The 25795-nt window shown below is 46.5% G+C and overlaps 1 protein-coding gene across 1 annotated transcript in view; it reads left to right on the top strand.

Moving 5' to 3' along the window:
* The window catches only part of THBS2 (thrombospondin 2), a 647479-nt gene that overhangs the window by 559859 nt on the left and 61825 nt on the right, over window positions 1–25795 (top strand). The window contains exon 21 of the mRNA XM_078648724.1: window positions 24885–25024. Coding sequence (XP_078504850.1) covers window positions 24885–25024 — 140 coding nt within the window. The remainder of the gene's footprint in view (window positions 1–24884; window positions 25025–25795) is intronic.

The raw sequence follows: 25795 nt of genomic DNA, 5'->3' as shown, positions 1-25795 counted from the left end.
ATTGCAATGGTTAACAACCAATCATCTGAAGCTGAATGCACACAAAACTGAGTTCCTATCAATTGCACCACCAAGGAGCCATACGGAAATGAAGGAATGGACCAAGCTGGTGACAGCGCTAAACTGCACCCCAACCCTAGTCAACTCAGCAAAATCGCTAGGAATCGCATTAGATGAGAACCTCGACATGCAAGCCCACATTAAATCAATGGCTAAAAGTGCCCGTTTCCACTTGAACTACATAAGAAAACTGAAACCATTCATCTCAGAGGCGGATCTTAAACTGGCAGTCCAATCCTTAGTTATCTCAAGGATTGAATATGGGTGCACCACCTTAGCCGGTCTACCAAAAACGTCTACAGCACCACTAAAAGCATGTCTCAACGCAGCGGCAAGACTTATCACTGGATCGAGGAAATTCAACCATATCTCTCCTCACCTGAAAGCATTAAACTGTCTACCCTATGAAGCCAGAATTCAACTAAAAATAGCGTGTATCACCCATAAAGCGCTCCACTACAACACACCAAGATACCTAGCCGGGAAAATTGAACTATCAGGAGGAAACAGACCAGCCAGGAGTGCCAAGGAGCTGCTGTTGCGGCCAGCCATTTTACGGGAAAAAACAACTTACGACCGAGCGTTCTCGGGAGCAGCCCCCAGAATCTGGAATTCACTCCCTCCAAACATTAGAAAGATTCAAAATACAGCAACATTTAAGAGGGAAGTGAAAAGCATCTTGATGAGTAAATACCTCACATAGTGAAGACTGCTGATCACAGATAGGATCTATTGTTGCCCTGATACAGAGCATCTACGTCGCTAGAAGGGAAAGACGCCGACTTGAACAAAGATTAATGCTGAACGATGACTCGGGACAGGAGTCACTCCTTGGGACCTAGTTGTATCCTTACTGCTACCTCATGCTAACATGAATACTTTTATTTATATACTCACCGCCTGAATGCCTTATAATTACCTACCTCATATTTGTTTGCTTTTAAATCATTTTCTATATATGCTAACCTTTAACCTATCTCATAATGTAAACGCTCATGTTATGTATATATATATATATACTCTCCTTCTAAAGCCATATACTTATCTACCTCATATCTGTTTGCTCTTAAATTGTTACTATATATGTTATTCTTTAACCGACCACTTATTGTAAAGCGCTCTGATACCCACGGGTCTTGTTCGCGCTATACAAAACACTATAAATAAAATAAAATAAAAAGAATTTCTGAAGGGAAGCTTTTGGAAATTGCTGTTCTTTTTGTACCTCCTCTGTTTGATAGAACATTATGCTGCTTCTACTTATGCTACCATTTGCCCAGTACTTACTCTTTGTGCTAGGGTTACTGCCAATGTCTTGATGTGTCTGTAGTATGTTTTAGCAATGTTTCTATTAAAGCATTTAACGTTAAAAACATCAAAGAAACCTGAAAAATCATGTCATCCGTTAAGTAAAAGCGTTTTGGTTACAGTTGTGATTTTTAAAGAATATAAATGTATTTTCAAAGTTGACAGTTAGAAACTTTTCAGTGAAAAACAAGAAATGTTATCCTATGGAAGGAAATTCAAGTCACATGTAAAGTAGGTTCTCGTTACTTTTGTAATCCAGTACCGGATTCCTAAGTTCAGTACAGGGACCTCTACCTAAGACAGGTAAACAATTAAGTTTTGGTACTTGGTATGATTTTTAAAGAATATTTGTAGTTTGCAAAAATTGACACTTAGATGAAATATCACAGAAAATCAGTCAATGATTTCCAATGGAAGAAAATGCAGGTAACTGGTAAGTACAGTTAGGATTACATTTGCGGTTCAGTACTGGGCTAAAAGGTACAGTACTGGCGTCTCCCCTGATAACAGGTGAGTAATTCGGAATTCGTTATTTGGCTGATTTTAGATGAATATTTTAAAGTTTCAAGACTCCACACTTAGAAGAAATTTCTGTGAAAACCAGTCAATGTTAACCTATGGAAGGAAAATGAGTAATCGGCTTTTAGGTAAGTACTCGACTGGTAGAGTTAAGGTTCTGGGCTTAGACTCAGGGGTCTCCCAGGGTTGGAAAGGTACAGTAGTTATACCTTCAGCGGCACAGGGGCAGCCGGGTGCGGAACGAGTAGGCCCAAGGCAACCCAATGGAAGGTAGGGGGCCGTTGGTTGGTGGCTGAAAGCAAGCAGGCCACGCGGCTGTGGGAGCTGGTCTCCTGGTCACTTACTCAGGGCAAGTGGGGAAGTAGAGTAGGGTAGAAGTTGCACTTCCAGCGGCACTCGGGTGGCTGGGTGCAGGGTGCTTTTGAGCCGTCGGGCGCTCAATGGTATCCAATGTGAAAGTTAAAAAGTAAACAAAGGCTGCAGGCTCGGGGACGGAGATTCTTCAGGTGTGACCACAACTTCAAGAGGTAAGCTGGGATCTTGGAGAAGAGGTAGGTACCCCAAAGGAGGGCACAGGGGGCTGCAGGGCGTCGGGTGCATGGGTGTCTTTTAGGGTCGGGTAATCTTACCCTCGGCAGGTCACGGTTGAAGGGGTCCCTGGTTCTGAGGCTGCAGGCATTGTCTGGTTCCTCGAGGAGGGTCTTTGGGCACTGAGCTTCAGATACCAGTCACCGGGGGGACGTCCTCATGGTATTGGGTCACTCAGGCACAGGCCGGGCTTGGCCGATGCAGAGTGGGCTGGATTTGCGGTTCCTGGCTGGCATCAGGGGTATTGCTGTTGGAGCAGAACCACTGCTCATGGGAGTCCCAGTCTTTTGGATGGTTCAAGGCAGGCAGGTCCTCCGGGGTTGTCGAGGTTGCTTTCCGCAGGAGACGCCGGAGTTTCACAGGAGCAGGTTCAAGGATCAACAGGCCTGTAGGGTTCTGGGGCCACGTCAGTGGGCTTCGTCCTTTTGTTAGCAGCTGCGCGGCAGGTCTTCTTGTTTCTTGGTCTTCTTGTTGTTGCAATCGTTATCTGAGGAAGGAAGGTTCCGGGTGCCCCTAAATACTAAATTTAGGGGATAACAGCTAGGGCAAGGGCAGGGACCTGGGGTGGGTACACTCCCTAGCCTGCTCCTCTCCTGTGTTGGAGGGGGGCAGGAGCCTAGCTGTTATTGGGCATCTGAGAGGTCTGTGGTGAGTTTGAACCAGGAAGTGAGTTCCAAACAAGTAGGGTCTCAACTTCTTCAGGGACCAAACCACAGCAAAGGCCTCCATCTCAATGGCACTCCAACCCCGCTCTCTGGAGAGTAGCCTCCTGCTTATAAAAGCAACAGGTTGGTCTTGGCCATCTTCATTGATCTGGGATAGGACCGCTCCTATTCCTAGCTCGGAGGCATCAGTCTGCACTATGAACTGCTTGGAGTAATCTGGTGTTTTTAGAATTGGTGCGGAGCACATTGCTTCTTTTAGGGTGTCAAAAGCCTTTTGGCAACTAATGGGCCAGTTTACTTTCTAAGGCAATTTCATGGAGGTGAGTTCTGTGAGGGGAGTCACAATGGACCCATATCCCTTCACAACCCTCCTGTAGTACCCGGTCAAGCCAAGGAATGCCCTAAATTAGGTCTGAGTTGCCCATTCCATAATGCTCTGGATCTTGGGCTGTAAGGGTTGTACCTGACCTCCACCAACAAGGTGGCCCAGGTACACCACAGTGCACTGCCATATCTGGCAATTGGATGCCTTGATAGTTAGACCTGCAGATTGCAGGGCTTGTAAAACCTTCCCAAGGTGGATCAGGTGATCCTGCCAGGTGGAGCTAAAGAAAGCAATATTATCAAGATAAGCTGCACTAAAGGACTCCAACCCAGTAAAGACTTGATTCAGCAACCTCTGGAAGGTGGCAGGGGCATTATTTAACCAAAAAGGCATTACAGTAAACTGATAGTGCCCATCAGGTGTGGAGAATGCTGTTTTCTCTTTTGCTCCTGGGGCCATGCCAATCTGCCAGTACCATGCAGTTAAGTCAAAGGTACTGAGACATTTGGCTGCCCCCAACTTGTCTATCAACTCATCTGCTCTTGAAATGGGGGGAGCATCTGTCTTGGTGACAGAGTTGAGCCCTCTATAGTCCACACAGAACCTCATCTCTCCCTTTCCACCCTGTGGATGAGGCTTGGGGACCAAAACCACTGGGCTAGCCCAGGGGCTTTTGGAGGGTTCAATAACCCCTAACTCCAGCATCCGGCTGATTTCTTGGACTCCCACCAATCTGGCTTCAGAAAAGGATGCAGCACTGAAACCACGATCCTCAACATCATAGACGATATCCACCACTCACTTGATTTCTGATCAATGCTGCCTCCTCATTCTCCTCGACCTATCGGCAGCATTTGACACAGTAGACCATAAACTCCGCATCAGGGCTCTCCAAGAAAGAGCTGGTCTTGGTGAAGTGGTCGTCCAATGGTTCTCCTCATTCCTGCACAATCGCACTAAAAAAATAAAAATCAAAAACTTTACTTCTGACTCTCACCCTATCAACAAAGGAGTCCCTCAAGGCTCAGTACTCTCCCCGCAACTCTTTAACATCTACATGGAGCCCCTCACCAAACTACTCAGAGCAGCCAACATCCGCTTCCATCTTTACGCAGACGATACTCAGATATATGTGGAAACCTCCTCCCTCAGTGACATTCAAAGACTCAATGAGGTACTGAATGATGTCCAACACAGGCTGTCCTCGAATCATCTTAAACTAAACCCCGACAAAACCGAGATTCTTCTCATCTCGAACAAAGAGGAGAACCCTCAAATTGCGATATAGCTCAAAGCCGTAGATGCGCTGAATGGGAATCTCACTCTTGCTGACTCTGTCAAATCACTCGGTATCACTCTAGACCGGAAACTAAACATGTCCAGACACATCAAGAATTCGGCAAAGAGCGCCTTCCTTAACCTCAGACTTTTGAACAAAATAAAACCCTGGTACTGTCAAGACTGGACTACAGGAACGCAGTCCTCTCAGGAATTGCAAAGTCACACCTAGCTCCCATCAAAACAACTCTGAATGCGGCAGCCTGAATGGTCACCGTAATCAAGAAATTTGACCACATCTCTCCGGCTCTCAGTGAACTTAAGGGCTCCCAGTTGAAATGAGGATCAGCTTCAGAATAGCGTGCCTCACTCATAAAGCCCTACATACCGGCAAACCCGAATACCTGGCGGCCAAACTAAAAAAAGCGGGTCAGGCCAGGAACCTTAGAAGCTCCAACTCCCTCCTTCTCATCCCGCCAAAAACTCGAAAAACAAAAACTGCGACTCGTCGCTTCGCCGAAAGTGCGCCTAAAATCTGGAACTCCATTCCCCCCCACATCAGAACCATCCCCTCCTTTGTAAAATTCAAAAGCCAACTCAAAATCATGTTCCTCATCCGTGCCCCAGGGAACCGATAGGAGCTCTCAGAGTGAAGGCATAGACTTTTTTCCGCTCCTGCACCATCTCGGGGAGAATACGAAACAGATGTTCCCTCGAATACGAAGCCGATACTTCAACATCGACATGCATTTTTGTCACTTTCTTATATTTTCTTGTTATCTTCGCAATGTATCGTCTGTAAAGCGCTCAGATACCCTCAGGTCAGGCTAGCGCTATATACAACTACTAAATAAACTTCAGTTTTGATACTTTCCTTGACTTGGTCTGATTGTCGATAGATCTTGTTTTTGACAGGGTTGCTGTCACCAGTGTCCACATCATGGGTACACCAGTTGGTCAGACCAGGGGTCAGGGAAAAGAGACTAGCATACTGTTGCAAGACTTGCTTGCAGTCAGTCTGCTGTTGGACAGAGAGGGTGTCTGAAAAGACTACTCCATCCACTGCCCCATCTTTTGGGCTGTAATAGAGGACATCAGGGAAAGGTTCACTCTCTGCTTCATGTTCCTCATCAGTCACCAGCATGATGATGTCAGCCCTGTCATTGTAGAGTTTAAGGCGGTTCACATGGATAATCCTTTTGGCTGTCCTGCTTGTGCACAGGTCCACTAAATAAGTGACCTCATTCTTTTTTTCCAGGATGATGTAAGGGCCACTCCATCTGTCTTGGAGGGCCCTTGGTGCCACTGGATCCAAAATCCACACCTGTTGCCCTGGTAGAAATTCAACCAGTGCAGCGTTTTGGTCATACCAGTGCTTCTGAAGCTCCTGGCTGGCTTCAAGATTCTTGGATGCCTTTTCCATATACTCAGCCATTCTGGACCTTAGGCCAAGCACATAGTCCACAATGTCTTGCTTGGGTTCTTGCAGAGGCCTCTCCCAACCCTCTTTTACAAGACACAGTGGTCCCCTTACAGGATGACCAAACATAAGTTCAAAGGGAGAAAACCCTACTCCCTTCTGTGGCACTTCCCTATAAGCGAAAAGCAGGCATGTCAACAGGACATCCCATCTCCTCTTGGGTTTTCAGGCAGTCCCATGATCATGCCTTTCAATGCATGGGCGTAGCTAGAGCTTGTGGCGCCCGGGGCTATCCCTCAGATTGCCGCCCCTGGGGGGAGTGCTGGGAAAAAGGCCGGTGAGCACTTGAAAGATGTCCGAGAGACACGTAGTATTGCTGCTAATATTTACCTCGATCATGCAAGTTACATGCACATACATGAGGGATTTTAATTTTTGCCCCTGAGAAAGTGTGACTTCTAGATGATGAAATGTCACTCATAATTACAATGAAATTCTGAAAGTGCCACACACAGCTATCTGAAACCTTGGCAGCTATCATGGACCAGCCACAGACTCAGCCACCCACCCCTCTGAATCTGCTGCTGCTCTCCACTTACCTCACTCGCTCCAAGCAGGGTCTATGGCAGGCAGGGGTGGCTCCAGGAGATGCATCTTCATAGTCACTGGTGCTGAACAATACTAGTGCATTCTTTGCAAGGCACTTCAGAAAATCGTGCAAATAGTTCAATAATAAAGTCAGACTCTTCTCATCCAGAGGTGTGTAGGCAAGCATTGCACCAATACAGACAAACAGTCTTAAAAGGTGTGGCGTGATTGCAATCATCCTTTAAGAGTCAGGTTTAGTAACAAACAGCATTTCCTAGGCAGTCCTGCTAAGCTAGGGTAAGTCAGAGCGAAAGTTGAAAAAAATTCGATCAACTTTCATACAATTAAAAAAGTTATTTTGACATTCAAGAAAAATTAAAAAGTTGAATGTTGAAATGGTATTTAACAGAGCAGTATATAACTGTGCACATCTATTTTTTTTTAAAAACACACACATCCTCGTAGATTTTACCCCATTATTCACCTCTCCATGCGTGGTGGTGTGTTTCATTTCCATTTCTCTGGTCATACAAAACGTGGCTCGAGCTCCTGTGAAAAATATAATCCTTAGAGCCATCATGACGTTTTGGTGGAAAAATCGGACAGTTCAAGTGGGATTTATATTTTTTATAGAATAGATAGCTTTCTTCCGCCACGCCTTGAAAAATTCAAACACACCTTCCGACCTCCAGGGGCTAATGGCACAACAAACAATTCATTACACAAGTCCTGCGCCGAGCTTTGATCTCGGAGGAGGTCGGAATGCAAACCAACCCCGAGAGAACAGATAATTTGGAACTGTTTATTTATTGCCAGCAAGTTACGCCCTGCGGCCCCTCTCTAACTCCAGACCAGGGCTGGGCACACACTTACTTGAAAAGAAATTGCATCTGCGGCCTGTTTTTCACGTGATGCCTTCCGCCTAGCACTCCTCTCCCTGTTGTGTCCGGCCTCCGACATCAGGCTCATTCGGGCTGCCCAGATCACCTCAGCTGCACAGTTCCTGGTGCTCTGGGGACGCGAGCGAACCACTCTGGCAGCCGCAGTCTGCCCAGGTGTTTTAAGTGACCCTGCCGCCACCCAGGCCATGGTGGGACAGGCTTGGTCGAGCGCGCGTGATGCAGCCGGCCCCGGGTTCATAATTACAGCGCCTGCTGTTACCTCGCCAAGATCAGCCCCCTGGAACCATTCTGAGTTCAGCAGAGCTCCTTCCCATGGACTAACAAAAGTGAAAGCAGTTTAGATTGAAAAGTTCGCAACTCGGAGCCCAGCCCCCAAAGAAGTCTCCCGTGCAGTGCCGCCTCAAAAAGGGTGCCGCCTGGGGCGGACCGCCCCCCTAGCTACGCCGGTGTTTCAATGTCTTGCTGAATTTCTCAACAAGGCCATTGGTTTGTGGATGGTAGGGGGTAGTAAATCTGTACTGCACCCCACACTCCTTCCACATGTGTTTCAGGTAATCAGAAATGAAGTTGGAACCTCTGTCTGAAACCACCTCCTTAGGAAACCCTACCCTGGTGAAGACACCCATGAGGGCCTTGGCTACTGCAGGAGCTGTAGTAGTCCTAAGGGGAATTGCTTCAGGGTACCTAGTAGCATGATCCACTACTACTAGAATGAATGTGTTCCCTGAGGCTGTGGGTGGTTCAAGTGGACCCACAATGTCCACACCTACCCTTTCAAAGGGGACTCCCACCACGGGCAGTGGTATCAGGGGGGCCTTTGGGTGGCCACCTGTCTTACCACAGGCCTGACAGATAACACAGGAGCTCACAAACTCCTTTACCTTTTGGTGCATCTGGGGCCAGTAGATGTGACCAACTAGCCTTTCCCAAGTTTTGTTTTGCCCCAGATGTCCAGCTAGGGGGATGTCATGAGCCAAAGTTAGGAGGAACTCCCTGTACGTCTGTGGCACTACCACTCTCCTGGTGGCTCCAGGAGTGGGGTTTCTTGCCTCAGCATACAGTAATCCCTCTTCCAAATAAGCTCTGTGGGTACCATTAACATCTCCCTGTGCTTCTGAAACCGCTTGCTGCCTCAGGCTTTCAAGAGTGGGGCAGTCTTGCTGACCCTGACACAGCTCTTCCCTAGCGGGCCCCCCTGGGCCCAGGAGCTCAACCTGGTAAGGTTCAAGTTCCATGGGTTCAGTTCCCTCTAGGGTTTCCAGGTCCTCTCCCTGAGGAGAGGGGTCCTGAGAGGTTTGCTGTGTAGAAGCTGGTCCCCAAGTCTTATTGTTTTTTCTCTTGGTTGGTTGGGCCATACTTTCAGGCTCCAAACCTACTTGTTCACCCTTCTTTTTGCTCTGTGCTCTTGTTTGCACACACACCAATTCAGGGATACCAAGCATGGCTGCATTGGTTACTTGGTCAACCTCAGCCCAGGCTGAGGTTTCTAGGTCATTTCTAAGCAGACAGTCAGCTGGCAACTTCTGAGAGACCACTACCTGTTTCAGGGCAGTAACCCCTCCCCAACCTAGTGTCACCATAGCCATAGGATGAATAGTGGTAACACTGTCAGCATTGGTGACTGGGTGAGTTTTCCCATTCAGGTATTGCTCTGGGGAAACCAGTGTATTTCTCACCATAGTGACACTGGCACCTGTATCCGTCAGGGCTTCTATTCTAGTTCCATTAATGTAAGGGTATTGCAAATAAGTTTTCAGGTTGGGTGGCCAACAGCTACAGTGGCAAACTCCACCTCCCCTAAGGAAACTAGACTTGCTTGAGTGTATTCTCAGACTTGTTCTGGGTACTCCTCTGATCCCATTTGTAGACTTGCTGCCCCAGGAGTAGCTGTACTGGGTGCCTTAGGGGTCTTATTGTGGGGGCAATTTTGTCTACAGTTAAATGTCCAAATTTCTTACAGTTGTTACAATAGGCCTTGGAGGGATCAAAGTTTTTCCCCCTTTAGGGCTGAGGCACATAGGGAGTAGTTTGGGACCCACCCACCTGTACAGGTTTTTGGGGCCCTTTGGAAGACTCAGACTTTTTTATCTTGGGGATTCTCCCCACCTTTCCGCTGGGGAGGTTTTGTAACCACCTTCTTTTGGTCACCCCCAGTGGTTGTCCTTGTCACCCTAGTCTTGACCCAATGGTCTGCCTTCTTTCCCAATCAATTCTTGGGGAGAAATTAGACCTAGGTCTACCAAATGCTGATGCAGCTTTGCATTTGTGCAGTTACTTAATATATGTTCCTTCATAAACAGATTGTAAAGTCCAGTGAAATCATGCACATTATGTCCTGCTAACTAACCATCCAGTGGCTTTACTGAGTAGTCTGCAAAGTCAATCTAGGACTGGGTCTGGGTTTTGTGAGCCCTCTTGAATCTAATTCTGTACTCCTCAGTAGTGAGTCCAAATCCCTCAATCAGAGTGTTCTTCATGAGGTCATAGGACCCTGCATCTAGTCCAGAGAGGGTCAGAAGCCTGTATCTGCAATTACCAGAGAACAGTTCCCACAGGAGTGCCCCCCCAAAGAGGTTTCTTTACTCTCCTTATTTCACAAGCCCTCTCAAAGGCTGTGAACCACTTGGTGATGTCATCACCTTCCTCAAATTTAGGGACAATCCCTTTGGGGATCTTAGGATCAGAATTCTCTTCTCTATCCTTATTTGTATTATTGCTGCCACAATTGATGGGTGCTAAACCCATCTCTCTTCTTTCTTTTAATAGAGCCAGCAGTCTGGACTATAGCTCTAATCTCTTCGCCAACTTGCCTAACAAGCTGTCCTCTTCACTGGGACTAGTCCCAATGTTTTTCCTGGGCCCTGGCCCACCTGTGTAGGTCCTAGGATCCCAGAGTGTGATTCTTGGATTTACGGGTACAGGGACCCTCCTCACCCTAGAGATGATTGGGGGGCGAATTATCATTCTCCTCTGATGCCTCTCCCTCCTCTGACTGGTCATCACCCTGTTCAGAGGAGTGGCCTTTAGCATACTCAGCCAGGAGCTCCTGGAGCCCTATTTCGGTTGGATGCAGGCCCATTGGTATATTTTTAAGTTTGCATAGGGACCTCAATTCCTTGAAATTCAAGTGTAAGTAAGGTGTGAGGTCGAGCTCCTCAACCAGGTCCTGCACATTATTATCTTCACTAATAGTTGGGGGCTGTTGAGACACTCTAACCCGACAGTTCTAACCCTCTACCCTTGACTATAGTGACTTTTATTTTTTTCAAAAATTCTAATGGGACTTAAGCAAGGCCCTGACCCAGACTTTTAGTGTTTTGGAAAAAACAATTTCAGAATTCTAAAGGTAATTTATGATTTCTGTTGTTTGATCAGATGGTAACCAAGTAGTCCAACAAATGCAAGTCTGTATCCCACCACTGATCCACCAATGTAAGAAATTGACTCTATATATACTGGACCAAAGTAAGATACAGTGTGTATAGAGTCCCCAGTCCCCAGAGGTATGACAGAGGTTAAAGTTAGATATAACCATACTCTCTAAAGTAGTAGCTTGGTCAAGCAGTAAGTCAGTATCAGAGGACAGTGTAAAGCATTTGTTGTACCCACTCAGTCAGCAAAAGGTTTCACACACTCAAGAACTGAACTCTAGGCCGATTGTTTTTATATCAAAAGATATAGTTGTTTTATTTTAGAACCAACAGGTATCAAAATATACTTTTCTCAATGTGAGTGACTTTAGGTAATTACTTTGCAAAAATGCAATAGACTTTGTAAGTACAATAGCTACAGTGGTTGCAATAGGCAACACAATTCTAAACACAATTTAACATTGAGCTCAATGGTTTTTCTACATAAATGCAGTTGATTACTTTAAGGATTACTTTTCTAACCACAGGACTGGATCCTGGATTCAGTCCCGGGACCTAAGCTGTAAACAGTTAAGTAAAAGCGTTTTGGTTACAGTTGTGATTTTTAAAGAATATAAATGTATTTTCAAACTTTTCAGTGGAAGAAAGTTCAAGTCACAGGTAAAGTAGGTTCTCGTTACTTTTGTAATCCAGTACTGGACTCCTAAGTTCAGTACTGGGACCACTACCTAAGGCAGGTAAGCAATTACGTTTTGGTTCTTGGTATGATTTTTAAAAAATATTTGTAGTTTGCAAAAATCGACGCTGAAGACATTTCACAGAAAATCAGTCAATGGTTTTCTATGGAAGAAAATGCAGGTAACTGGCAAGTACAGTTAGGATTACTTTTGCGGTTAAGTACTGGGCTAAAAGGTACAGTACTGGCTTCTCCCCTGATCACAGGTGAGTAATTCGGAATTCGGAATTCGGCTGATTTTAGATGAATATTTTAAGGTTTCAAAATTCCACACAAACGAAATTTCAGTGAAAACCAGTCAATGTTAACCTATGGAAGGTAAATGAGTTATCGGCTTTTAGGTAAGTACTCAACTCAGGGGTCTCCCAGGGTCGGAAAGATACAGTAGTTACACCCTCAGTGGCACAGGGGCAGCCGGGTGCAGAGTGAGTAGGCCCAATGCAATCCAATGGAGGGTAGGGGGCCTTTGGTTGGTGGCTGCAAGCAAGCAGGCCACGCGGCTCTGGGAGCTGGGCTCCTGGTCACTTACTCAGGGCAAGTGGGAAAGTAGAGTAGGGTAGAAGTTGTACTTCCAGCTGCACTCGGGCGGCTGGGTGCAGGTTTCTTTTAGCCGTCTGGCGCTCTATGTTATCCAAAGGGAAAGTTAAAAAGTGAACAAAGGCTGCAGGCTCGGGGACAGAGATTCTTCAGGTGCGACCACCACTTCGAGAGGTAAGTTGGGATCTTGGAGAAGAGGTAGGTACCCCAAAGGAGGGCACAGGGGGCCGCAAGGCGCCGGATGCAGGGGTGTCTTTTGGGGTCGGGAAATCTTACCCTCAGCTGGTCGCGGTTGGAGGGATCCCTGGTTCTGAGGCTGGAGGCATCGTCTGGTTCATCGAGGAGGGTCTTTGGGCACTGGACTTTGGGTCCCAGTCACCGGGGGGACGTCCTTGTGGTATTATGTCACTCAGGCACAGGCGGGGGTTGACGGGTGCAGAGCAGGCTGGATTCACGGTTCCTGACTGGCACTTGGGGTTTTGCTGTTGGAGCAGAACCACTGCTTGTGGGAGTCCCAGTCTTTTGGAAGGTTCAAGACAGGCAGTTACTCCGGGGTTGTTGAGGTTGCTGTCCGCAGGAGACGCCGGAGTTTCACAGGAGCAGGTACAAGGATCAACAGCCCTGTAGGGTTCTGGGGCCAAGTCAGTGGATGTTGTCCTTTTGTTAGCAGCTGTGCGGCAGGTCTTCTTGTTTCTTGGTCTTCTTGTTGTTGCAATCGTTATCTGAGGAAGGAAGGTTCAGGGTGCCCCATAATACTAAATTTAGGGGCATTACATGTAGGGCAAGGGCAGGGACCTGGGGTGGGTACCCTCCCTAGCCTGCTCCTCTCCTGTGTGGGAAGGGGGCAGGAGCCTAGCTGTGATTGGGCAGGGCTCCCCATCTTCAAGATGGTCAGAGTCCGGAGTCGTGCTTCACCTCGCCTCTCCCACCTGAAGGGTGGGGTTGGCATAGGCTGGCACACCCCTTTCCTCACTTAGGGTTTCCCGCCCTTCTTCCCGCCAGAGTGTGGGTCAGAACCAGTGGGGCCAGTTGCTGAGTAAAGCAAGTGGCCTGGAGAAGCTCACAAAGGCGGTATGCCTTTGAAGCTTCCCCTCCCCATCCTGGGGGAGGAGGCCTGGCACCTCGTCCAAGGATGTGCATTGTTTCAAGGCCCCGAGAGCGGCAGGCTCTCGACCCAGGAGTCCAGAAACATGTCTGGTGGTGGCAGCCTCGGCAGCCACACAGTCAGGACGCTGGGAGTAGGTTAGGTTTCAGGGGGCATCTCTAAGATGCTCTCTGACGTCCATTTTACATTAAATCCCACACTGGCATCAGTGCGGGTTTAATGTGCTGAGAAGTTTGATATCAAACTTCTCAGTCCACACTGAAACCATCATGGTGCTGTGGAGTTCGTAATGGCGACCTCCCAGCACAATATACTCTTAATGGCAGCATTGCACTTACAGTGCCCAGGAATGGCCCTGGGTACTGTAGGGGCACAGGTCTCATGCACCTGTGCCCGCACAACTGGCATAGGGCACCCAGCTAGAGGGGTGACTGATGGATGCCAGGGCAGTGAACTTATGGGCATGGCACACAGGGATGTGTGCCATGTCGACTCTCTGTTTAGTTCTGTACCTAGACACTCAGCCTGCAAAGGCAATGTGTGTGTGTCAGGGTACAGGGCCCCTAAGGGTGGCACAATAAGTGCTGCAGCCCTTAGGGGTCTTCTCTGGTCACCTTGCCCTGGATACCTAGGGTACCATTTACCAGGGGCTGACAGGTGGCCAGAGATGCCAATTGGGTTTTAGTTTCAACATAGTTTTAGGGAAGGAACACAAGGCCCTGGGCACCTGGTTGGCAGGAGCCCTGGGCACACTCAGTCAAAGCACATCAGCATTTCAGCAAAAAGTGGGAGCATACCCATGCAAGAAAGATGGCACTTTCTCACAGGCCTGGCCTGTAGCCAGGCCCTGTGCCTAACTGCCTTGCGGGCAGCATTCCATCCATCATTTGTTTGCTGTAACACTTTTTGCCCTAAGTGGGATGGATATGCCCAGACGTGGGTCCCTTGCTCACTGTGCCTCTGGATTCATGTTAGCCTGGCTGAAGATGGCTGACATACCCTGAAACCAGTCCCAGCATGCTTGTTTCCGGGCCAGGGAGGATTTGGCCTGGCAGTTCGGTCTGGAGTGTTCCCATGAGGCACAGGGTCAAGACTGATTTGCATATGGCTTGGTCCCAACTGGGGTGGTGTAGTGGGCAAGCACAGTCTTTACCGTGCATCGTATTAGGTTTCCTGCAGAGCCTGGCAGTTGTCTAAGACATGTGCCCAACATCTGTGCTCAACAATGGGTGGGTGCAGGTCCTGGCATCCAAAACCCTGAGCTTGCCTGGCTGCTTATGTGATGTTGCAATTTAAAAGGAGTCATGTCGCCCAAACCTCCAGAGCGGGAATTGGTGACTATGTGGTGTTACAATATAAAAAGTGTTACACAAACAAATGATGGACAGAATGCTGACAATGCAACATTCTCTACCAGTCAAAAACTCTTGGTTAAATCGTTTGTTCTTTTGCCCACTACACCACCCCAGTTGGGACCCAGCTGTATGCAAATCAGTCTTCGCCTTGTGCCCCATCGGAACAGTCCAGACTGAACTGCCTGGCCAGGTCCTCCCTGGACCGGAAACAAGAGTCCTGGGACCGGTTTCAGGGTATGTCACCCTTCTTCAGCCAGGCTAGCTTGAATCCAGTGGCACAGTGAGCAAGGAAACCACGTCTGGGCATACCCATCCCACTTAGGAGAAAAAGTGTTACAGCAAACAAATAATGGACGGAATACTGAAAATGCAAATATTCTCCCCCAGTCAAAAGATCTGTGTTAAATCCATAGTTATTTTGCCCACTACACCACCCCAGTTGGGACTCAGCCCATATGCAAATCAGTCTTGACCTTGTGCCCCATGGCACAAGTTCCAGGAGTGTATCCCACTGTATATATTTGTGCTTGTAAAATTTCTCTATAATCCTACATTGATTAAATGCCATGTCCGGCTGGACATTTCTTCCTTTGAATATAGTACCCATTATTGACTATATTTCATTACAGTGTTGTTATCAAATGCGTTAAGGACCACTGTTGCTTCACAAAATTGCTACCCTAGGTCCTTAACTACCTAAAGGGTTCCCTTGTACACTTATAACTGGATTCAAGCTAGCCTGGCTAATGAAGGGTAAAACCCAGAAACTGGTCCCAGGATGCTTGTTTCCTGTCCAGGGAGGACCTGGCTTGGCAGTTCGGTCTGGACTATTCCCATGAGGCACAGGGTCAAGACTGATTTGCATATGGCTGGGTCTAAACTGGGGTGGCATGGTGAGCAAAAGAACAATGGATTTAACCCAGATCTCTTGTCTTGGGCTGAATGTATGATTAATTCAGCATTCCGTCCATCATTTCTTTGCATAGTACTTTTCACCCTAAGTGTGAGGGGGATTCCCAGTCGTGGGTCCCTTGCTCACTGTGCAAATGGATTCAAGCTAGCCTGGCTGATGAAGGGTAATACTCAGAAAACGGTCCCAGGATGCTTGTTTCCAGTCCAGGGAGGACCTGGTTTGGCAGTTCGGGCTGAACTGTTCCCATGAGGCACAGGGTCAAGACTGATTTGCATATGATTAACCTTCCCTACGCTCCCCTTACTCCTCCATCCCCCCTCTCCTCTACCCCCTCCTACCCTCGTTATTCACCCCGATTTCTCCACAAACCCATTGCATCTCTCTCCTTCCCCCCACTCCTCCAGCTATGCTGTGCTACCCCCTTTCCCCCTTGGTAACCCTTTCCATTTCCCTCCCTTGGGCACAGCAGAACCACTTCCTTTCTCCAACTTCCCTTTCTCCCAACCCCCCTCACTCTGCCAGATGCCCGTTCCCTCACAGCCACCTCTTCTCGATAACAGGACCTCTTCAACCACCTCCCCTTTTTTCCTCCCTAACCTCCTACATTCCCATGACTCCACACACTCCTCCCCTCTCCTTCTACCATACTGCCCTGATCCGCAACCATCACCCCCTAAATTTGTCCTTAATTTCTTTCCTTCTTGCAACTCCAACAAAGACAACTCTCCCTTCGCCTCTGATTCACCAACTCCCGCTCTCAACCTCCAGCTTTCCCCACTTTTGAACCCTATACCCCAACTCCCCTCCTGTACCCCCACCTCTCACGGCCTTCCACCACCAATTCAACACCCTCCTGTTTCCATCCAGCCACCCAACCATCCGTGCTCTGCCTTACTCTCTCTGGAAAATAAGCTAGACTCTCTGATCACCTCCATCTCCCAGCTTGTAACTGCCATTTCACTTTTAAGCTTCAAGATTTCCACCTTTCCAAACACCTCTACTCCTTTGGAAAACCCTCACCATCCCACGAGATGCACCTCGCCCCCTCACCCCACTATAGCCAAGCTCAACCTGTCGTCTGCAAACTTCGTTAACTCACACAAGCCTTTGAATGCCACCCTTCTTCAACCTGCGCCTCCCAGTAATCCTACTATCTACTCTATTCCGACCATCTCCTCTGTCAGAACCAAGCATCCTCCTAAACCCTCCCGAGCACCCCCGTATAAATATAATATCCCGATCACCCTTCAGAGCCCAAGTGCCCCCGTCACAAAAACAGTCTTGACAGAGCTGCGCTGTCTGCTCCACAACTGCAGATCTGCAGTAAAACACAAACTTGATATCTCCCGTACCATCACCTTTCACAATATAGACATGCTTTTCCTCACAGAGACCTGGTTCAACGATACCTCTCACTCTATCTTTGATCTCCTATTACCGACAGGCTATTCTTTACTTAGGAATGACAGAACTGACAGCGTTGGGGGAGGTGTTGCAGTCATCTTTAGAAACTCCCTTCAACTGAAGGCTGTTCCTTTCAGCTCCTTCCACACTTTTGAATGCCTTTCTCTTGAGCTTCAATTGCACCACCGCTCACCTCTCAGATTCCATGTCATTTACTGCCCGCCGGGTAGCGGCCCTTCGTTTATGGAGGAACTCACTGACTTCATTAGCAATCAATACTCGCAAAGTGACAATCGGACCTTTGTGGGTGACTTCAATCTCCACTGGGGCTCACCGCAAGACTCTTCCACGAACTCGCTGGCCACCTTCCTCTCTGCAAACGATCTTATCCAACACTGCACAGAGTCAACACACTCTAAGGGCTCAATCCTGGACCTTGTCATTTCTAAAGCAGACATGCTTTCTTACACTACCCCTATTCATGTAGACTGGTCTGACCACCTCCTCATCCCATTCTCTCTTCACCTATCACACTCTATAACTCTTGGCCAACCTAAGAAGGCTACCTCCTGGTTCCATGATACTAAAAATATTGACGTTGTTTCCCTCTGTGAATCAGCTTTGTTATCACTTCCAAGGCTAGACCCGAACCTAGATGTTGACGAACTCACCTCCCAATGCCTCACAGTCCTTGCAGTCGAAATCAATAACGTCGCTCCTCTCCAAAGCAAAAAGATAAGGCCCACTCCCTCAGCAGCCTGGTTCAACAAATCCCTCTATGAAGAAAGGAAGCAGCTAAGATTCCTGGAGAAACAATGGAGGCAAGCGCCCTCCAGCGATAATTTGGCCACGCTTCGTTCAGCAAGATCCAAGTACCACAAGAGCATCTTCCTTGGGAAAGGGTCGCACTTCAGAACCCTCCTTGACTCTGCCAAAAATAGACCCAAAAAACTATTCGATCTCATCAAGATTCCTAACCGTTCTCCCGCAACCTCCAAGCTGGAGGATTCTACAAAGAAAGCAGCGGATTTTGCTATATTCTTTGACGAAAAAGTGAAATCCCTTGTGGCTCAGGTCGCTCATCCTACCCCTTCAGAGAAGCACAAATCCTTAGCCATTTGGCAGAACTTTGACCCCATCTCTGAAGATGCCCTCCTCATTTGCATCCTCGAAACAAAGCCCTCCAACCATTCTCTTGACCCCATCCCCAGTGCCATTGCCATTGACTTCTATTCCCATTCTCTTTCCTATTGGACCACTCTGGTCAACCTCTCCCTCTCTCAAGGCTCCCTTCCTGTCTCCTTCAAAACTGGGCAGGTCACCCCTCTGCTTAAAAAACCCACTGCTGATGCGAATGACCTTAACAACTTCCGCCACATCACTAACCTACCCTTTCTTGCGAAGATCACAGAAAGATGTGTAGCGAAACAACTCTTTCGTCATATCAAGGACAATGATCTTCTTGACAATTGTCAGTCCGGCTTTATGCAAAACTGCAGCACTGAAACAGCCCTATTGCAAGTGTTTGACGACGCACTGAGGATACTCGACTCGGGGGGGGGTCCTGTCTTTTAATTCTCCTTGACCTTTCTGCAGCCTTTGACACTGTCAATCACGACACTCTCCTCAACACTCTGCAACAGAGAATGGGCATGGAGGGCACTGTGCTTAAATGGTTTGCTTCCTTCCTCTCTGATAGATCCCAAATGATCAAAATAGTAAACAGTCTTTCATCTCCTTTGGCGGTAGGTCAAGGTGTTCCTCAAGGCTCTATACTTGCACCCACATTGTTCAATCTCTACCTAGAACCACTGGGAAATCCCCTAAGTAAATCCGGGATACACTATCATCTCTACGCAGATGACGCTCAAATCTACCTCAAGGTTGCCTCCACTCACGATCTCGCCATCCTAAGCTCGACTCTCGACTCCATTCAAAACTGGATGTCAACTCATCAACTGATTCTAAATCCCTCAAAAACTAAATTCCTTCTCATCTCCTCCTCACTTTCTCCTCCCCCTGTTCAATCATGGATGGATCAGATTAATCTACTTAACAATAAACCCATCATTGTCAACAGCGCAAAATACCTTGGTGTCATACTCAACAACAAACTCAATCTAATCCCCACATCAATTCCATTGCAAAGTCTGCACGATACCAACTGCGCCTTCTTTGAGGAATTTGTCGTGTTTTCCCTGAGCAAGACCTTAAAACACTGGTGCAATCGCTGGTCCTCTCCAGACTGGACTACTGCAATTCTCTTCTTACTGGCCTCCCCAAATCCCACCTGTCCCCCCTTAAATCGGTCCTCCACTCAGCAGCCCGTTTCATTTGTGGGGCCAAAAGAAGCCACCACATGACACACCGTTGTTATCCACCCTTCGCTGGATTCCAATCGAGGCTAGAGCTATCTACAAGACTGCCTGTATCACCCACAAAGCCTTGCACTCCTCCTCTCCTCGCTACCTGTCGAATAAACTGAAACTCTCTGGAGGCTCTAGACCATCCCGTAATGCAGAAAATCTACTGCTTGAACCCCCCACTTTCAAGATGGAAAGATCGATGGCCCAATCCTTTTCAGGCAACGCAGTGAGAATCTGGAACTCACTTCCGTCTCAGCTCTGGACCACCTCCTCCTCCCAGGCTTTCAAAATGGACCTCAAAGTTCTCCTCCTCCAAAGACACCTCCAAATCTAATTCACGCGCTCTCTATCATCCGAAGGAAGACCTCCCATTATTGAAAATTCTATTGTCCTTGACTATGGAAGTGCCTTCCCAGTGTGTTCTGGTAGTTTGAGTGTTTACCATTTATTGCAGTATTATCCTTGTACATGTGTATGGTATCCTTTTGTAACTTGCACACGTCACTTTTCTCTTGTAACACACTGTTTGCTACCTCTCACATTTTGTTTGCTTTAGATACTTGCACAAGTGCCACCATTGCCTACGTAAAGTTTGTTCTTGTGCTGGAGTGTCTGCCATTTATTGCAGTATTATACCTCTACTTGTACTTTTAAAAAAATTCATAAAAGACACATGACAGACATAGACATAGCATTAGACAAGAAAGACGATGGAGGCAATGCGGTAGATAGGGACTACGCGCTTTTCGGCTTGTCAGCCTTCATCAGGTAACCGTCTGTTGCAAGACAAAGAACACAAATTGTAAAGAAAACGGAGAGATAAAGCAACCAATCGTCAACAGCAGATATTCCAAAAAGTCGATAAAATAGAGGGAATGATGACAAATAAATAAGATGACGCAGTTCCTGGAGGGTAGGAAGAGTCTCGCAAATACCCTCTCACAGGTATGTAGATCACCGAAGGATGAAGAGAAAGCACAACACATTAGATGAAAAGGCAATCAGATGATGGATAGCAGTAATCTGAAACGCACGAATGGGCACCGATCAATGGCCGAAATAAAATGCTAATGCACACTTGCAGGGATATCTGTGCAGCGCGGCAGTGGAAGGGTGTATGGCCCTCGAGCTTCGAAACACGCCGCCAAACTCGGCGTCTGGAGCGGATGAAAGGTGCTATCCATCATCTGATTGCCTTTTCGTCTAACGTGTTGTGCTTTCTCTTCATTCTTTGGAGATCTACATACCTGTGAGAGCTGGTGAGCAAGCCATCTGTGCAATCCAATTACCTCTGACTGGTTTGGCATCCTCCATGGATAGTTTGGTTTCCTGTAGGAGGACTATATCGCCTTTAGTTTTAGCTAGGTAGTCTACTTAATTGGGTGATTCTGACCTTTGACATTGAGGGACACTATATTGTGGTCCGTTGTCAGGGTGAGTGTGTTGTTAAGAGACATCAGCTATAGTGTGGTGTGACGGTTATGTATGTCTGATACTCAGGTGCATTTTGCCTCTCAGGTGCATTCTCACGGGATGTGTGTCCAAGCTCCCCAGGTGATTCTCCAGCCAAAAATGATTTCCACCAGTGGTGTTCGACTGGGTGGCCTCCCACATGCGTTGGCTTTCAGGATCTGCCAGATACAGTTTGTAGAGAACAAAGGGTGTGAAATAGAGAAACGGATGGAAAATACAGAAGACAGAAAGCTGAGAAACCCTAGTGCAGATTTCTCCCCAACCCCACACTCCTTCCTCGCTTCGCTCAACCCCTCCCCTCCTTGAAATTACTCGTATGTCGGAGGTGTGACTGCAGGATTGACGTTCCGCCTCACGGAGAATTGTTGCCGGGTAATTGGCATGCAATACTCCCATGCAAGCATTGTTAGCTATGATACATACATACAGGACGTTGTGGGTATAAACCCTATACAGTCTAATTGTTCAAAAAGGATACAATGCTGTGCTTCCAGTTGTTCCTTGAAGATGGTTTCTTGAAGTTGGCTTCTTGAAGTTGGTCTTTCATCTTTGCAAACTTGTTGAGGGCTGTTAGCGAGTCGGTAGAGGGCTATTGATGCAAGCCGATCGAGGTAGATGTTGCGTCGTTGTTGAGGTAGATATCAGTTGTAGTCCTTGGTAACTATGAGGTAGATATGGTAGCTATTTCCTTCTTGAAGCCGATACCTTAGAGATGCTGTTCACCCGGTATTTGGCTCTGGTGACGGTCTTCTTTTGGCGGAGCCGGTTTGTGATGTTTCCATGTCCAGAGCTGCTGAACCATCCAGGAAGTTCCCCAGGTCCTTGGGATCGGTGAAGAAGTGTTTTTGCCTTTTTCTATTGTCTTGAATTTTGCGGGGGCTACAAATGAGAATAAGATGTTTTTGCTCCTGAGCCTGTCGCGTAAGGCAAGGAAAACCTTCCTGTGTCGATAGTGGGCTTAGAATAATCTTGTGTGAGGATGATCTTGTGTCCTTTCCAGCTCATTTGGTGATTTTTGCGGGCATAGTTAAAAATGTCCTCCCTATGCTGTGATCTTTAAGGCTTACAGATGATAGGCTGTGCTATTTGGGCTGTTGAGGATTTGAAAGTGGGAATTCTGTGGGCCCTATCCAGCTGAAATTGGCGATCAAATTTTAGGTTGGTGAGTTTGGGGATCAGGTCTTCGAGGAAGGCAGAGCAGGGCCCTGCTGCATCCTCTGAACCTTCCGGGATCCCTAGTATGCGGATGTTCCCTCTGCGATTTCGGTCTTCAATCTCCGCTCTCTGTTTCTGGAGTGACGCGGTAATTTTCTATATTATTTTCACCTCCTTGCTTGAGCTGTGGGTAGAGTCCTCTACATCGCTGATCCTTTGTTCAGCTGCTGCGAGTCTGATATTCACTGAGTTCAGGTCTGCTCTGACTACTGCAATCTCTAGTTGGATCATCTCCGTGGTAAGCTTTGTAGTTTTCGCCAAGTCATGTACCTCGGCTAGCTTTTTTAGGATCATTTCTAGGGTGCTGTTAATGTCTGGCTTTTGTTTGATCGGGGAGTCAGATGTCACTGGCTCATCTTTGCTCTTCTTTAGTTGTTGTTGTAGTCTCGATTCTCTGTCCGCCATGCCTGCTAGTTTGCCTTGCTTGATATCTTGGTGTACCTCTGTTTTCTGTGCCTCTATTCTATTGCTGATTCTGTATCCTGCCGCTATCTATGTTGCCCGTTTCATTTCCCCTTTTATTTATCTGTTAGCCTATTGTGCCTACTTGTGGGGTCTTCCCCCTGGAGAACTGCAGATCTGATAGTTCTGGCACCGTCCCACAAGGTTCAGGTAGAGAAGGCCATCTTGAACAATCTGAGCCCACTGGCCCTACTAACAGCAGATACAGATCCCCACTCATCCAAACCTACCTTTAAAAACACAAAAATCGCACTTCTAAAAGTCGACAAGAAGATGGACGTTAGTATCAAAAGGCCCGATTCACAGAATTAACTTAAGACAAAATTCTACACTTACTACTTATGGTATTCACAGAAGGCATTTAGTAGTTGTAAAGTTAGGATTTTGTCTTAAGTTTGACTTAAGACAAACTTAAGACAAACTCAAGATAGACTTAAGACAGACTTAAGACAAACTTAGGACAGACTTGAGACAGACTTAAGACAGACTTAAGACAAACTTAAGACAGACTTAAGACAGACTTAAGACAAACTTAAGACAAACTTAAGACAGACTTAAGACAGACTTAAGTTAGGATTTTGTCTTAAGTTTGTCTTAAGACTGTCTTAAGTTTGTCTTAAGTTTGTCGTAAGTCTGTCTTAAGTCTGTCTTAAGTCTGTCTTAAGTTTGTCTTAAGTTTGTCTTAAGACAAAATCCTGACTTCACTACTACTAAATGCTTTCTGTGAATACCAAAAGTAGTAAGTTTAGGATTTTGTCTTAAGTTAGTTCTGTGAATCAGCCCCAATGGGTCTAAGATAGAATCACTTTGGGCTAATAGCAAGGTTAAGTACAAAGGGAAAAGCCTTACCTTCTATACCTGGATAGAGAAAGGTTTATACTACCCATACCAACTCGAAAATGGGGAGAACCCCATTACATTCTCAGACCTCAAATAAAGACATCACCTAACCGACATCGAACTTTATACATTTCTGAAAATAAGAGCGGCCTTATCAAAAATGAAGCTATCTACCCCCAACCCTCAATCCTCCGATTTGTGTCAAACATTAACAAACTAGAACACCAAGTCTCGCAGCTCTACAAAACTCCTGCACCCCAAAAACCACAAACTTAATGAAAAAATTGTTGGCTACTGAGATAAACAATCTAAAACTCTACTCAACGAACAGGAATGGGCAACACTATGGTCCTTGGCCTCGCGTAATAAGATTACTCCAGTACTAGCACAAACTAAATTTTGGTTGCTTCACAAGGCATTTTGGACCCCAGCGCAACTATACTCATTAGGAATCAGGGAGGACACACACTGCTGGAATTGTAACAAAGGGAAGGGGGACCTAGCACACCTTATCTTCCAATGCCCAACACTCAAGGAATTCTGGGGAAAAATCTTTGGTTTCATTAACGATATGTTTGAGTGCAAACTAGCAATGGAATTCTCCACCCTCACCTCGGCATTTATGCGCACGAAATTGAGAACTGAACAGGATAAGGACCTACTGGACCTTTTACTGACAGCAGCTTTAAAAATTGTCCTAACCAACTGGAAAGACACAGGCAAGACTAGCTACAAAAGGCTGGATCAACTGGGTCACGCATATCAGAGGAGCGGACAATATTGCGCTACAGTACTCACCATGGAAATCATCCTCGAGAGGGATGTGGGAAGCTCTGGACACTTACCTAGACTCTTATGAAACGCCCATAAACCGCTGGTATGCACAAACAATGTATAGGTCCTCAACCCAAGGAGTTGTTCCCTACTATAGCCCGGTTGGGCCTGCATGCGAACTCAAACATCCTGAAAGTGTGTCAGATGTAATGTAGAGTGTATAGCTGATGCCAAATGTAATGTACAGTGACTGTTCTTCTCTCCGTGCCTGTCCTATACCTCTTTTGTTTTCACCACTAATTTTTCTGCCCTTTCCTTCTTGCCATTCTTTCGCTCTCAAAATACAGACAGAAGGGGCTAGCTCTATAAACATCAATGTAAAAACGACTACTACTCATTCTTGGCTAACCCTGTAACAGCGGTTGTGATTGTATTCTTTATAAAAATAATTTTTACATTTTTTTTAAAAAAAAGCATTAAAAAGGACTTCCCAGATCTTTTTCCATGTGATCATCAGTCATGTATCAAAGCAAAATGAAATAACAAAGGCAATGAGACTATTGGTTATAATTTTGTTTATCAGCTTCCAAGGGATGCCACTACCTTATCTGAACATTGCTCCAGATGAACCAAGTAGTAAATCAATCTGAAATATTTCTCTGTTTGCTTTTACTTTATAGGGTGGTCGTTTTTGAAGGGAAGCAAATCATGGCTGACTCCGGTCCTCTCTATGACAAGACGTATGCTGGTGGAAGATTAGGTCTTTTTGTTTTTTCCCAAGAGATGGTTTTCTTTTCTGACCTCAAATATGAATGTAGAGGTTAGTATGTTTTTTTTTCTTCTTTTGACAATTTAATACTGAAATGACCGATTATTTGAATCTGATTTTGTTACAAAATTATAGATGCCCATATGCAGAAATATTTTGAAAACATATGACTTGTGGATTAATTGTTTATCAATGGCCACATATACTTACTTACATGCATCGATACCAATAATAGTTGTAAAGGCTAATCAACACCTGAACTAATGACAAAAGTTTGCTTTTTCAGAAAATTGACAAAGTAATTGCACGTCAAAATATAGAAATGAAAGATCTCCTCCAAATATGCAACGCACATCATTTTGCAGAGTATGCCAAACAAACTGGCCTCTATCTTCGAGTTTTGTACTGTAAACGTTGTCTTGAAGCAAATATGGGGGCTGGAGACTGCAACTGTACAGACTGTATTGAGGGTAAAGTGCCGCCATTATGTCCCCTCAAATTCCTCAGTTTAGCCTCTTGAATGAAATCAGTAGCAGAGCTCTCTGACATAGTAAGTATGTCATGATTAATGACATGAGTGTTCCTGTTGAGTGATGATTTTGCATAGCTAATTACAAGATTTAGGGGTTACATTACAGGATTTTGGCATGACATTTGTGAGTGTTGGGTTGTTCAATAAATTTATATACTTCAGCATACATATTTTTGTCGACTTAAGCTTATGTCAGCTGTATGAGGGGATGTGGCTACGACAAGGACCCATGTAGCACTCACCAAGCTCCAGGTACCAGAGGACTTGAGACCTTTGCCTAGATGAGGTAG

Source organism: Lissotriton helveticus, chromosome 6, assembly GCF_964261635.1.
Source record: "Lissotriton helveticus chromosome 6, aLisHel1.1, whole genome shotgun sequence".
Classification (NCBI taxonomy): domain Eukaryota; kingdom Metazoa; phylum Chordata; class Amphibia; order Caudata; family Salamandridae; genus Lissotriton; species Lissotriton helveticus.
The sequence above is the reverse complement of the archived record's forward strand: the minus strand, read 5'-3'. Positions and strand labels throughout refer to the sequence as shown.